At 38.7% G+C, this 15390-nt stretch overlaps 1 protein-coding gene across 5 annotated transcripts in view; it reads right to left on the bottom strand.

Moving 5' to 3' along the window:
* The window catches only part of FAM120A (family with sequence similarity 120 member A), a 56621-nt gene that overhangs the window by 38310 nt on the left and 2921 nt on the right, over nucleotides 1-15390 (bottom strand). For all 5 annotated transcript variants that reach the window (XM_074914339.1, XM_074914342.1, XM_074914341.1 and 2 more), the window contains exons 2-3: nucleotides 11630-11876; nucleotides 6592-6674 (exon numbers count right to left, since the gene is read on the bottom strand). In XM_074914339.1, coding sequence (XP_074770440.1) covers nucleotides 6592-6674; nucleotides 11630-11876 — 330 coding nt within the window. The remainder of the gene's footprint in view (nucleotides 1-6591; nucleotides 6675-11629; nucleotides 11877-15390) is intronic.

The raw sequence follows: 15390 nt of genomic DNA, 5'->3' as shown, positions 1-15390 counted from the left end.
TGCATATCACCCCCTGCTGTTTAGCTGCTTTTAAACAAACAGCCTAAAGACCTCGCTGGAGCTTATTCTTAATTCCTGAAGTGAGACCTTCTGAAAGTTTGTGTTACAGATTTTGGATTTTATTCTGTTTCAAAGACATCTAGTCCAGATGTGAGAACACCCGCAAAACTAAAAATGTCATGACCTACACAGAAGCCAGAAATGAAAAATGGACAAATAAGATGTACTTTCCTGATACTAAAGAAGAAAAGATTTCTATTAATTTTAGAACTTTCCAAAATGGTACATTTTTTACTGAATGATAAATAATGCATTAAAATGCAAGTTAAGTCTTACTAAGGTATGGGAAAAATTAAGACAACAGCAGAAGTTACAGAAAACATGTTCTTTTAGTTGCACACAAAACATTTCAGAGCAAAATCAGCTTCATATTTCACCAATTTCTCATTTTAAGAGATTTATTCCTAGGAGCTTTCTTTTCCTTATCCTCTATGGAAGAGTTTCAGACAAGCAACAACATGGAAAATTGTATTGGGTCTGGCTGAGCTGGAATTGGTTTTCCTCTACAGCAGCCCCACGGTGCTGTGGTTTATGCTGGGAGCTGCAGGGTGTTGGCAGCACCCTGGTGTGGTGGCTGCTGCTGAGCAGTGCTTACACAGCACCAAGGCTCTTTCTGACATTTCCCCCAGTGGGACGGGGTGGGCAAGAACTTGGGAGGGGACACAGCCAGGACAGCTGACCCAAACCGACCAAAGGGATATTCCAGACCATGTGACGTCTGCTCAGTATAAAGCTGGGAGAAAGGAGGAAGGGGGTGGGGTCACCCTTGGTCCTCCGAGGCAACCACTACACGTATTGGAGCCCTGCTCCTGAGAAGGCCCGACATCGCCTGTCCACGGGAAGTAGAGAATAAATCTGTTTGCTTTTGCTTCCACACGCAGACCTTCGCTTCACTTTGCTTATATTAAAACTGCTTCTGTTTCACCCACAAAGGTTAGTTTATCTTCTTTCCCCTCTTTACCCTGTTGAGAAAACAAGGGGAAAAGGGGGGGGGGGGGGGGGAGTGATAGAGCGACTTGGTGGATACCTGGCATTTAGCCAGAGTCAAACCATCACAAAAATCAATTTGGGGAAGGCAAACATGGAGGTGGATCTCACATGTGGAGGTGATCAGGTTAGAAAGCATGACATCTGAAAATGGCACAGTTTCTCTGCTAGCTGTAAAAGGACTACTTCAATTTCATAACAGACCCCTGACCAAAAAAAAAAAAAAATTAAAAAAAAAATCACAAGCAACCTACCAGTGCACTATGGAAAGATTAAGTGGGGAAGGGAAATTAATACTACATAGGTATTTGTCAAAATGAGAGGCAGAGCAACATTACAAGCCCATAAGCTACAACATAAAAATGTCTTGGTTTTGACAAAATAAACTTGCAAAAATGCTTTACTGAAAGAATAGACTCACATATGGGTAACTCCAAAGGATTATCAGGATGATGTAGAAGGTACCTAAGCCACACTTGGGAAAAGCTCCCCAATTCTGGGACAACTCCAGTTGCCCACTGTCTCCAGGAAGTGAAGCCTTTAAAAGCTAATCAACACACGTACCAGCATTTCCTGTTGTGCCTGCTGGAAACCACTTGGTTTTATTTTCAAACTATTAAAAAAAAGGTCTCGAACATTCAATTACTGTGAGGTGATGCATAGGGATCTTCTTTTTTTTTTCACTGATGAGACAAAAGGCTGAAGATATGAAGAATATTCCACCAAATTGCCTGGGTTTTGTTATTTTTGTCGAGTAATTTTTATTACAGATCATATCCAAACTGTTAGGATCTTGTATCAGCCTTTGAACGTTAAAAACGTTTAATCTTACGAGCTTGTAGTGCATCTGATCTAATGACAAGCTTCTGAAGAGGCAGGAAGTTCCCTGGATGACTTAAAATCCTCTCAAACCAGCAAAGCTCAGCTTTTCCCTGAAGATTAGGTTTTTCAATTAGAATTCTCTCCCCTCCTCCCTCTATCCTGGCTGGGATACTGACCTCTTTCTACTTCTGCATGTCCTGATGGTAACAAGAATACACACAACATGGAGATCATTTGCTAACAATTTATACAAATAGGACTCTGAGAAAAACAAATCCAAGCAGAGAACAAAACTGATGTCAAGAAAGAAAAAGGGAGAGCAGAAAAACAAGCCAAAGATGTGAGAAAGATAGACTTCATACGAGACAACCTGCGTGACAACCCTGCACGCTACCACAAACTCAAGGGCTGCCATCCAGAAAGACCGAGACAAGCTAGAGGAATGAGCCAATGAGAAGCTTAAGCAATTCAACTACAAAAGCAAAGTCTTGCACCTGGGCAGGAATAACCCCTGGCTACTCTGCAGGCTGGAGCTGTACCAGAAAAGGACCTGGGGCTCTTGGAAGACAGTAAACTGAACATGAGCCAGCCGAGTGCCCTGGCAGTCGAGAAGGCCAGCTTGCACCCTGGGCTGTGTAGCAGGAGCATAAGACAGCAGATTGAGGGATCTTGCTCCTCAGTGCTTGTTAGATCACCTCTAGAGCATTGCATTCAGTGTTGGGCTCAAGCCAGATGTAAAAACAGATAAGCAAGTTCTGCAGAATGCCATCAAGACAGTTAAGGAGTTGGAGCATTTAGTCTATGAGAAGAGGCTGCGGGAATGGGGCTTATTCAGCCTGGCAAGGACAAGGCTTTGGAGATACTAACAGCAGCCTTCCACTAGCTACAAAAAGGTTATCAAGCACATGGAGTCAGGCTCTTCACACTGGTGGACTGTGGAAAAACAAGAGATGACAGACATAGCCTGAAACAAGATGTGTTCAGACCATATGCAAGGCAAAACATTTTTACCATTGATAAAAATTGTCAAACCATGAAGCAGGCTGCCCAGACAGGTTGTGCAGTCTCCAGCCTTGGAGATTTTCAAGACTAGCCTGGCCAAGCCCTGAGTAACATGTTCTGACCTCAAGCTGACCATGCTTTTAGCAGAAGGCAGGACTACATGACTTCCTGAGGTCCCTTCTGACCTGCATCATCCAATCATGACCCTTAGCATCAAAAAAAAACCCCAACCAGACATTTACTTTAATTGTATCTTAGGATATAACCTTTGTTATCTAAGCAGCAGCAAAATACCTAAGCGTCTACTTAGCATATTAGTCTCCCTTTGGCAGACACCCTCTGAAGTCAACAAACACAGAAAGACAGGAATTTCCTAGAGCAATTCAGCGAAGGAGCCTAACCTGCATATTCTGGATTGCTTTCTGGAAGCATCTCTTTGCCTCTCTAGAGATGAAATAACCAAGGAGATTAGGTTTCCCTGCATACTCTTCTTTTTGAAAAAGGGAGATTGCATTAAGACTTGTTTCTAAGGTTATGTTGCGAATAAAGTCAGCACTTCTTTAGTGGTACGTGATCCCAAATAGGTACTAATTCATTCCAGAGATAAGAAACTAGCCTCCTAATATAATTCTGATGGTATTATACATTGATCTTGAAGTTCCATACTGTAACAAGCTTTCCCAGAATAAGAACTGAATTGTCTCTGTCTTAAATATAAATCCAAAAGCACACAAATAAAAAGCAGTACAATGCTAGTTTCCAAACAAGATCTAGCAGTCAAATTATTTCTCGGGAAGTCTACCAACACCCTTCTTGTTTCAATTTCTGATTCAGGTTGTCACTGCAGTGAACGCTGCTCTCAGTCAGGACACAAGCACAGGTCTACACATTTATTAGATGCATTATCTGTTTACACAGGGACATTTAGAGAGACAATATCCTGACTCAGAACAGCTTGCAGTGTCAGTTTTTTATTCTTTTTCCCTTTTGCAGCAATAGCAATTCAAGTATCTTCATTTAAATTTGTCCATGGAACTTTAACAGCTTTGCTGAGCTGATGGGTCATTGCTGGTGTCTTCTGAAATGCATGGCTTTTTATCCAGCAAGTAAAGATGTTGTCCTGACTGTGAGGTTCATTTCCTTCTAGTCGTGAAACGTAGATTCTTTTTTCAGGTTTCCATTGCCCTTCCCTTCTCCCATTTCTACGCACCTGTTCCTAGATGAACGCACTACCCTCATGTCCCTCTAAAATGGAGGTACAGGTTCCTCAGTTTTGATTTTATTTCACCTATGTTGACACCTGAGCAGATACATCAATTTTCTATCAGCAAAGACTGATGGCTTCTTTTCTAAATTACACTTTTTAATTGGTGGACTAGCAAAGCTCCTCTTCTAGGAAGAGTAACCATTTTGCCACATCATAATAAAAGATTAAGACAGAATGCAGAAAATAACTTGTACGTTATTAGCTATCATAGTTCTCACTGAAAAGATACAAATCAGGCCACTGGGACCCGAATCTGTTAGATTTTATGCTCAAGACCATACTGTCTTAGATACAAAATATTAAGATCTTTACACAATGAGAAAAAGTTTTCTAGATCCTGAGTTGAATGAGGTGTGGAATTAGAGCTCTTGTTTTCCAAGTATGGAGAATACTCAACAGTAACTCTAAACAGATACAATAAAGCAAAGTTTGTAAATATAGCCCAGCAATGATATCCTCAGCAACCACAACTTTTCCAGTTTTCCAGCTTGTACTTTTTGCAACTGTTCCAAAACTACTTCTTGCTATCAAGCTTGTGGCTAATAAACATGTATTTTAGGTTTCTTTACGCATGCATAAAATTTACAAGAAATACTGCTTTCTGCACATTTACCATTACCAGATCTCTACAGAGAGCGCTGTAATGACATCACTGACATACTAGTATGTCAAATAAAATTAAATTGAATTAATGAGCTACTGAAACAAGTTATAATTTCAAACCATGACCACTGTTGAAAATGAGACTAAAAAAATAGTAAGTTGTTCCATAACTAACAAAGACTGGTTTCTTGTAGACTTGTGACCTTGTTGCTTTAGCCCTTTTTTCCCCTCCTTTTTTACATCATTATCAGTCAGGAGATAGAAATGCTGCAGTTCATTTGGGGCTATGTACTTAAAAACCGGCCAGCGAGCTGCTGTGAAATTAAAGAAATCATGTGTCGTGTTGGCCTCTTCCCACAGTAAGGGCACTAATTTGAGTTTTTTTCACTGATAACAGTGTATGGGTTTTCACAATGCCTGTACCAGCCAAACAGGAACCGCTTTCAATTCTGATTAACACTGGCAACAGCTGACACAAATGCAGGGAGGACTGCCTAAGACAGCCCAGTGATGCCCTTAGGAAACAAAGTTTTATCTCCCTAGGATCACAGCTACAAAGCCCAATTGGTGTTTCCACTGAAAATGTAAACCTAGAAGCAAAGATGACAAATCTCTAATTTTCATTCTGGTCAAGTAATTCAGTATATGTAGAAGGCTTTTCAGAAGGTCTAGGTGAGTGAAATCGTATTCTGAACTGGCTGTAAAACAAGTCTCTATTCAGCCTGTAACACAGAAAAGTACTCTGAACATCATAAAGTTTATCAACCACTTTGAGAGAAGTCCTATACTTTAACCTTTTTGGTAAAAAACAAAAATATAGGCACACTAGTCTTTCATTTTTTCATCTCAAGTTTTACAAGGAAGTAGCAAACATGCATGCATATATGTTTTGCCACTACAACGTGCTGACACTTACCTTTCTAAACACAGGAGCGGCAGCAAAATAGGGGATGAGCGTAACATCAAATTGTCACAGCTGTTCACTAAGCAATGCACATGCAAGCCTTAAAAACTCTGCTGAAAATCTCAAATCTGTTTTTAAATTCTACCTTCAGCAAAATAAGTTACAATTTTTCAATGCTAATAAACTTTTGGAACAGAAGGGTAAAAAAACCACACCTATTTTTGTTGTAGATACAACAAAACAGTCCTACAGAATTTACAAAAAGCAAACTGATTTGCTGAGAGGGACATCTTAGGAGAAAGGGAAAAAGATAGGTCTATTGTGGCAGAGAGAAAGAAAGGTCACTATTATCCCATTCTCTGATGTGTCCAGTTTCCCTTTTATAGCTGTCTGCTTGGCAGATGCACAAATCAGGTGTGAAGAAGCAGAACAGACACACTGTAAACTAAGAGCATCAGACACAAGTTACTTGTCTAATAAATAAATAAATCAGTCTACGGAAGGCCATGTTAGCTTTCTTGTGCAACCTATTCTCTAGCATATTTACACTTTAAGAAGCACAGAAAACTGACTATTATACACAAACTCAGATCAGTAGAAAATAAAATGATATGGTAGGAAAACATCCTGCTAATTATTTCTGACAGCTGAAGACCATGACTAAACAAAAAATTCTCCTCTCAAAAAAAGAAGAGAGTAAGAAGCTACGTTCTCAAAGCTATATGGCTCATGCAGCTGAAGGGCACTGAGGGGATCACAAAGGCTAAGTTTAGCCTTGTAAGGCTAATCGCCCCAGGTATCTTCTGCAGTCAACAGACTGGGACACCAGAGGGTGACCAAGAACAAGAGCCTTCCATAGCTGCTGTGAGTTAACATATTACACTGTTCTGATTAACAGTTATGACTGATTTTAGCTTAATTGCTTATAGTTATATTAAATTTGTACCTTAAGTGAAGCTAGTGGATGTTCTGGACCAAGTAAACTCCAATGAAAGGAAGCCAAATCTTCATCAGGTAGAATATGATTACCTAGAATGTAACGCAGAACTTTATTTAAGTACACCATAAAATGTTACACACTGTTTCTACGTGCAGCAAAACAGATTTGCAATCAGTCCTCAACGCCTGATCAAAAAGATTAACAAAGAGAGATTAAACTTGCAGATATCTTTTTGTTACTCCAGAAAAACCTAATTAGCATGCTGCTGCTGCAGCAAGATACATTTCCCTCTGTTCGAGGAGCACTCTTCCGTGAAACCCAGCTCACTTACAGAAGCAACAGAGCCAGTCACAACACATGGTGTCAACCTCAACCTGGCATGTCCTGTTAGGGGATCCTCAACAGGACTTCCTAATGCAAGTGCAACAGTGTAAGAACCACTGTCTTGCTCTCCGACACAAACTGGTAAGTCTTTCCTGCATCCCAGCATGTGCCATTACTGATCCACATCGGAACTGCCTCTGGAATCTGCACTCTGCTCCACCATGCAGTGTGGGTCAGGCAGCAAGCCACCAGGCAGATTCATTTAACCCTCAGGAATGCAGGCAGCTCCGATGACACTTAGCAGGTTCCCAATTCCTGAAGTTGGTTTTGGTGACCTGATCAGGTCAGATAGGAGCCTGGGCTGGCAGCATCCGAGTAATGGGGAAATTATGTAGTTGTTTCAATGAATAGAGATAGTAGCTATATTTATCAAGCTGTTCACACCAAATGGAAGATCACTTAAATGATTTTGGTAATCTTCCCCAAAGCACATCACATTCAGAAAGAAAACCCTAAAAAATTCTTACTAGGAAATACTTCAAACCTTTGAATTAATCAAAGACTAACCAATCAACCACTGACAGAGCTGTATCTGTGGATCCAAACTTCACAAAGAGCTAAACGGAATGCTACACTTCTAGTAGAAAACTTAAGGATATTTTCAATACCTGGTTTTATAGAGCAGTAGCTTAGCAGTGAATGCATAGTTCTCACTACTATTAATATATTTAAAGGTTTTTTGCCTTTTTTTCTTTTTTTTTTTTTTTAAATTTCACACTTTGGACAACTGAACTCTCACCTACTCATAAAAAATTTGACAAGACTCTTTGAATATGACAACAATTCTTTACTTGCTTTATATTTTGCTTGTAAAATAATTTAGTTTTCTTTTAATGCTCTTTAACATGCAAAAACCATGAAAGCTGTCCATTGCCTGGTGAGTAGTAGACACCCTCTTAGAGAGGGAAGTCTTTGTGTCCAATCAATACTTCACCTGCTGCTGAGATCTCCAGCAAAGAGACATTATAGTCTTTATTCATTAGGAGCTAAATTTTAAACTCACATCAGAAAGATTCAACAAGATCAAACGTAACAGCCACAATCTTACTACTCTAATCAAGGTAGGATTAGATAGCCTTTATAATGCAGGTCAGAAAAAGTCAGTTACAACCAGACCACTAGAGAGTTTTGTGATAACTATCAAAAACTCCTGCAGATGCTAAGATTACCTTTTAAAATAGTCAGAGCTTCTGTCCCTTCCACCAAAACCTCAATCTTGTTTGGTCTCCATCTGTCATTTCAGTTAATTCCATCCCCTTGAACACACATATAAGACAGTCTGACCATTTGATCAATTTTCACCACATACTGAACTGTAGAATTTAGGACGCTAAAGTGCAGCAGCATCTTTTGTAGTTCAAATAAGAAGCAATGCCTGTACTTACCTTATGTAGTTCTAAAATTTTACTGGGAAACAGAATGAGACTACATAACTAAACACATGTCAGAAAGTACTGTCACCGTGGGAAAGAGATCAGCGTTACATAAGCAACCTCTATTTCTTGACCTGGCTGAACAACCTCAACATATATTGATTTTTCACATTTTAATGGCTTATTATAGTGTATGCCTCAGGTTTTTTTAAAGCAATTAGACACTAATTGAAGCCACTGCCCTTTCTAAAGAGTTCAATGAATTACAGCCCTATACCTCACACTGTGTTTGTTTTTCTACTGCTGAAGCTTAGGGTTTGGTCTTTTAAATCACTCTGAAATATCTGAGTCAAAATTTACAAAAGAACCCAAACCAATGATGTTTACATCAACAGCAATTAGGACGGAACTTAAGAGCACATTCTCAGAGGACACAGTACCTTGGCCACATTTTAGCTACCCATGACAAGGATACTCCTTACATTATAAAGCTAGAACTACAAAACCCTTCCGCATGAAAAGCTGTAAGAAGGAAAAAGCTATAAAACAAGCCAACTAACCACAGTGTATACATAACCTTCTCAAAGTAATCTTTAAAAATTTGCCTAGTTGGTACAGTCAGAAAACTGTTTTGCTGGAATACTTCAATAGAGACTTATCCCCGAACATAGCTCAATTCCAAATAATTTGCCATTGAGAACGTTTTTTTAATTGACCAGTTAGGTGGTGTTTCTCAGGCTCCTCCAACTGCTGAATATTTGGCTGAATCATTCGAGATTTTTTTTCTCTTTCAGTGTCCCCAAATTGAAGACACTGACAAGAAAGTATCTGAAAACAAAGAAATTTGAGTTTTCCATACACAGACCTAAAGCTGAGTACTGATAAGAGCTATTGTGATAGTTTTGGCCTTCTGTAATCATAAACAGTAAACCAGCATCTTAACTGCATTTATTTCAGAATACATTAATGTTTTCCTAAATAAAGTACTAGCACAGGGAGTTACACTGATGTACCCAGAACAGAAGAGCAATGTAACAGATTAATTAGCCTTCCCATGTAATCAAGCGCTCACTTGTTCTCTCCCATTGTGATTTTTTTCATTCCACTTATCAGGTTCAAGAGACCCAAAGAGGCCACAGAAGCAAGGGCAGAATAACCTGTAAAGCCAGACAAGCCCTCAGATATTAAATGAAAATATAACAATTTAGATCTGAATGAGTTACCCTGCTTTAAACATATGCCACACTACACAGAATTATGTACCTATACGCATTCAGTATTATATTAAAAAACCTGAAGTTACTATATGCCTGGGGTTGCAAAAGTTTAAAAATGTTGCCAGTACCTCAAGTCGGTATCTGTTTGTTGTAAATTTATATGATCATTGTTTCTATCACCGAACACCTAGGTTTCCTAGTATTCATTAATATACACACGTATATATATACACACTAAAAACCCCCACTTCTCATTGCACGAAGACCTCCTAAGTATCTTCTGTTCTAATCCTGACTTCCATAAACTTTACTCTGCTTACTCATGTTGAATACGCACACATAAGAAATGCAAAAGAAAGAATACACAAAACTAAACTTGTAGCTGAGTTGTTTTTTTTTTTAACTTTTGTACCAATATGGGGAAAAAAAAGTACTACAAAATATCTAGTAATCATGTGAAATGACCTCAAGTTTCTTTCTCCTGAGAGGAAGCTAAAAAATATTTTGTCATATAAGATATCTTAAGAAAAAAATATGCAAGAGCTTCTTGCATAAAATTGCAAAACCTTCAAAAAATTTACTAGAATGTTTTTCACCTACCATTTAATATCACCAAGCAATGCCTCAACTGGCCATGTAGCTGTAATTCAGTGACAAGTTATAATGATGTAATTCACATGTACTTCACATTAATTCCATAAAGCATATCTGCAACTGTGAAACTGCTTTTCAAGCAGTAATTCTTACTCACTGAATTGGCATGCAACAACTTATTTATAGACTCCAAAACAAAGCCTAGCAATAGTAGTCTGTCATGCAAACACAGAGTTTTGTTTTAAATTGCAGCTTAGCCAACCATCTGCCATTCCTCAATACAGCCATGCAGGCAGGTAACTGTTCTGGATATGAAAAAACATACACCAAGAAAAAGCAACTTCAACTAGTCAAATACTTGTGGCTTTCTACTGTGAGATGTGTGTTGGTTCTTTCCTTTTTAACATGGAAGGTACCTGCCTGGACTAGAAACAATTTAGTATTAAAGACTACTAAAATATTAGAATGCTAAAGCAATAATTCATAGCCTCTCTTATTCACAGCTTCCAAATGAGAAGTTTTATTCTTCTATCATGTACCCATACTAAAACACAAAGTCAGTGAGAAGATAAGAAGAAAAGCCAGTTTTCTTAATTGGTTTGCTCAGTACAACAAGATCAAGAACGCGGCTGCTCCATGCTTATTTACCCAAAAAGAAGTTAGAATGTCGTTCTAAATAGATCTTATTAATTGGAGTCAACTTTATTAGTAATTAACTCGCTCTTCCATCTGAGAGAGTATGACAGCTATTCTCTACCACTGCTGTATGTGTTAAAATTGTCCAATTTAAGCAGAGGTTTGAAACTGAAGTCCTTCCTACCTACGCTCCTTAAAGGTATTCCACCAGTTAGTATTAGAAGCGGAAGTGCTAAGAAACTATCCAAACAACACTAATGGAATGGGAAGATGCTGGCTGGTTGTGCTTTTAGAAATGTGGAGTTTCACTCAGTCATATAATACAATACATTTCTGGTGTGGCTGACGTGCTGTTATATTTGTCCAACACTAATTTCTGAGGGAAAAAACTGCACTGCAATCCAAGTATCTTCACTCCATATATGTTATTCTTAGGTAGAATACAGAACAGGACAGCAGTATGCCTTCCCAGTCTGGAAAGCATATTATTAAAAGTAGACCTCATATACTACGTAAGACTCAAACTAGTAGAACTATTGTCCCAATTCCCCCCACACACCCACTGGGAATATTTTGGCCAGGCAGACCTCTGCAGAATTCTTACTCTCTACTCTTGTTTCTAGTGAGCCACAATTTGCATCGCTCACAGGTCTCTACAAATTCAACATGTCTGGCCTCATAAAAACGCATCTGGCCCACCTCTAGTAGGAATGTCTGAAACAAAGGGATGTTTTTCCCTGGTGCTTTGTCAAATTATACACAAATATTTTAAAATACTTAACACAAAACTGAAACCGTAAGTCTGACTAGCGCATCAAATTCTTTTATTGCTTCACTTACCTAAAAGAGCAGCAAAAATAGGAAAGCGATTTGGATTCAGGTCCAGTTGCTTGGCAACTTCATGCATTAGGTATTGGCTTGTTGTGAGACTTTTCCCATTACGGCTCAGTTTTAGGGCATGGGCACTGAAATAGTAAGGGATGTTGCACAATGCATAATCGGAGTCATATGCAACCAAACCATGGAAACCTTTTTCTCTGCAGAAAGCAATTACTTCTTGATGATGATCCTCAATGCTCTGTGCAACCTACAGTGGAAGATAGAGTATAATTAGCTACAGTGTCAAACTACAATACTGATTTATTACATGTATTACAATATTACAATCTGAAACTACATACATGCATCTGAAACACTTGCAGTACATTTAAAGTAATTTAAAAAATCCAATGACACAGCACATACAGGCAAGGATGTAAGGAGCACTCAGAAACACAATACAAAGTTCTGGAAGCCTACACACTGGAGTGGCATTATGTATTACTGAACTCATCTGAAGGAACTGTTTATTAACAGAAATGCTTAAACTTTAAACATATTACTATACCAATATCTGTATTGACTCACAGGAAAAATCTTAAGGCTGTGGATACTCAAGCAGTTCAAGCAAGCCAAGATGCCCCCTTAAACAGCAATCACATGATCACTTTTAAAGTTTTGCAGCCCTTTTTAAAAAGAAACAAACATAACCCTAGATGAACAGAGGTAACTTTCTTGACTTTTCAAACGTCTACATTGCTGCGTTAAGCCAAATTTTTTCCTCTTTTCACTTTCAGCCTATTCATTTATGCACAGCTGCCTCTGATGTTGCAAATTGCTTCAAGTTTACAGCCCAAACTTCACCTCTCAACTCACGTTGCCTAGCAAAGCACATATTTTAGGCTATGGCAATCAGATGACTAGAACAGACATGTTGTGCAGGGGAGAACATGGGCCAATTCCTAACATTGGAAACATGAAAGCAAGCCTTTCTTATCAAAAGATTACACTAAACCAAAAAACTCTATTATGACATGTTATACATTTCTACACACTGTCAGAAACCATTATAACTTCAGTTTGCATACAAGCACACAAAAATAAAGTGAGCTGAGTGTTTCTGATGCCTAATACTTTTACCATCTACATACGTAGAAAACATTCAGTGATTCATAAAACCCCACAGAAGCTGGGTGTTGGTATAACCTACCCTCACCAAGTATTCAGTTTTAACAACACAGATAGCAAGCTATCCCAAAATAGACTAGTACAAAACTATTAGCTTCAGTCTCCACAGCACGCATGAATAACTACAGCGTTAGTGCCAGTGATGCTATTTATTTCCTCTGCAACCAAAGCCCTGCAAAACCTCCACACCTCTACAGCCCACTCCAATAGTCCCAGTCATCTACCTCTCATCTACGAGTTTTTGTCAAACAGCAGGTTTACAGTGACCCTTCCTTTTCTACTCATGCCTTACACTTTCTGAACCTGACACTGAATTACAGTCATCCAGTGAGGTATGTATAATTTTGCTTTTCCCATGTAGCTTCATGAAATTTTCCCTTTCACGCAAAATCCTGAAGAGCTGAACAGCCAGCACCTCACTCTTGAGGTATTCCTGTGATCAGTAACCAGCTCACTAAGCTCTCCTAATGCTACCACCTTATAATCTTAAGAAAGTGTTACTTCTTCAGAAATATGCTTAATGGACTGTATCAGAGTGGTTTTGAAATTTGTTTGTGAGAAAAATTAGTATATTCATTTTTCTAATAATTATACTGTCACCTGGCATAACGTGTGCCTGCTGTACACAGAATTGGAAGAGCCTGTAAACAACTTTGGAAAAATTAAAAATATCAGATATATACAGTTACTAATTCAAGAAGGGCACTGGAGGCTTCACACACACACACCCCCAGTCTTTACTTGTTTTAAATTAGGGGGGGGTTATTATATTTTAGACAGATTTAAATTATGTACATTTCTCTAAAAATCAACAACATCTTTGCATGCATGACAACCACAGATCATGTATCAAAAACAAAGTTAGAATTCTTTGTGCAGCACTAGGTGTGACTATAATACAAGAGGAAACTCAGTGTGCAGCCTGCTCTGATCTCCTGTAAACTATTTCTTCTAACTCTACAGCCCCCAGCTCCCTCCCTCCCCATTTTACAGCACTGACACAGCAAGCTATGAGCTTGAAACTGCAGTATATTTAGGTAATACTGGAATCCAGGTTCAAATAATTGAACTGTCACAGGGAAAAGACCATATTTACCAAGGTACAGTTAACCCAAAATATAAAACTAACAAGATGAGAGCCAGAGAAACAGCTTAACAGCTCTCAGAAAAAAGAGAGAGTCCCAAGATGCAACTATACCCCGGCAACATGCACACTTCAAAATCAACCCAAGGAGAGGGGGGATGAAGGGGAGATCACAGCCAGGAGTTTGGAATAATTTTCAAGCCTAAATCTTGTGTAAACATTAATGATGCTGGATCAGAGAGAATCCTGTCTGAGTAAACAGGCATGTGCACGTTTAGATACTGAGAACAAAACAAAGCCTCACCCAAAGTATCAAAGATGTTAAGATCTCTGCTGCTTAAATACTTAAATTTTAGCAAACCTGCTTTGCAAAAAAAGTTTAAGAATTATTTCCCCTTCCCCCAAGCAGAAAAATACCAGGTCACAAGCTAAAAACCCACTGGATATTTCTTATAACTTGGAGGAACCTGTTATTTTTACATCCTGCTGAAATCATCTCCAAGTGATTTATAATTGTTCTGGATGGAAGACATTACTCTTTTTCTCCCCCCTAATTACCAAAATAGATTAAATTCATAGCCAGTTCCTAGCTCTGCCCAGAAGCCTTCTACTCAAGACTCAAATGTTTCCTGAAAATATGAAAATCAGTTTCATATTTAATCTGTATTATCAAACCCAGCTTCTCAAAACAAAGAGAGAAAACATTAGAATTTGGCAACTGTCTTATGCAGATGTAAATAAAAATCACCCATACATGCAAATAAAAATCAGACCTTCAAGATGCATTTTCTCTTTGCCCACCAGAAGAGTTGCTAGAAAGTGGGCATGAGGGAAAACGTGAATAAAACTGGAGTAAGGTTTATAGAAAGGACGATATATGTAATAAAGCAGATTTAGAAAGATAATAAATTGTGTGAGAAGAAAGGCAGAAAAGGAATGTGACTTAAGTTCAGCAGTATCTTTGATAGGTATTATGCATGTTGTCACTATAACCATGAAATATACTTCCTCACCTGGAAATGAATCAATTAAAAACAGAGCTGTACAAATGAAGGATCAAATGGGAATTGCCAATATCCTTCCCATCCCCAAGACAGCTGACCGGTTCGCAGACAGTGCACTTCAGAACGATCCTATCAGCAACAATCTCTCCCCCACACACACTTTTATTTGGTAATGAGCACTTGCCAACTTCCAGTGCTAACCTAAAGCAGACAAATAACCACCCCTCAAATCCTCCCCATTAAAACTGTGGGGGTAGTGTTTGTTTCTTTTTTAGATAGAAAAGGACTTGGTATGACGTGTCCTCTCACAGTTTCCAGAGATTAAGGCCTATTACTGTGAACCCGTAAAGGAGCTAATGCTGCAGCTAAGCTTGAAAGTAAACAAAGTGCTACAGGTGACACTGTTGTTAAATGTGGCAACTTTATTCGGATGTAATATATTTCAACAGAAACGAACCAGGTCTGAGACAGGCTACATTTAAAAGACTAACGGCTAGTTTAACATG

Source organism: Athene noctua, chromosome 10 (assembly GCF_965140245.1).
Source record: "Athene noctua chromosome 10, bAthNoc1.hap1.1, whole genome shotgun sequence".
NCBI lineage: Eukaryota > Metazoa > Chordata > Aves > Strigiformes > Strigidae > Athene > Athene noctua.
Note: the sequence above shows the minus strand (reverse complement) of the source record. Positions and strands in the feature narration are given on the sequence as shown.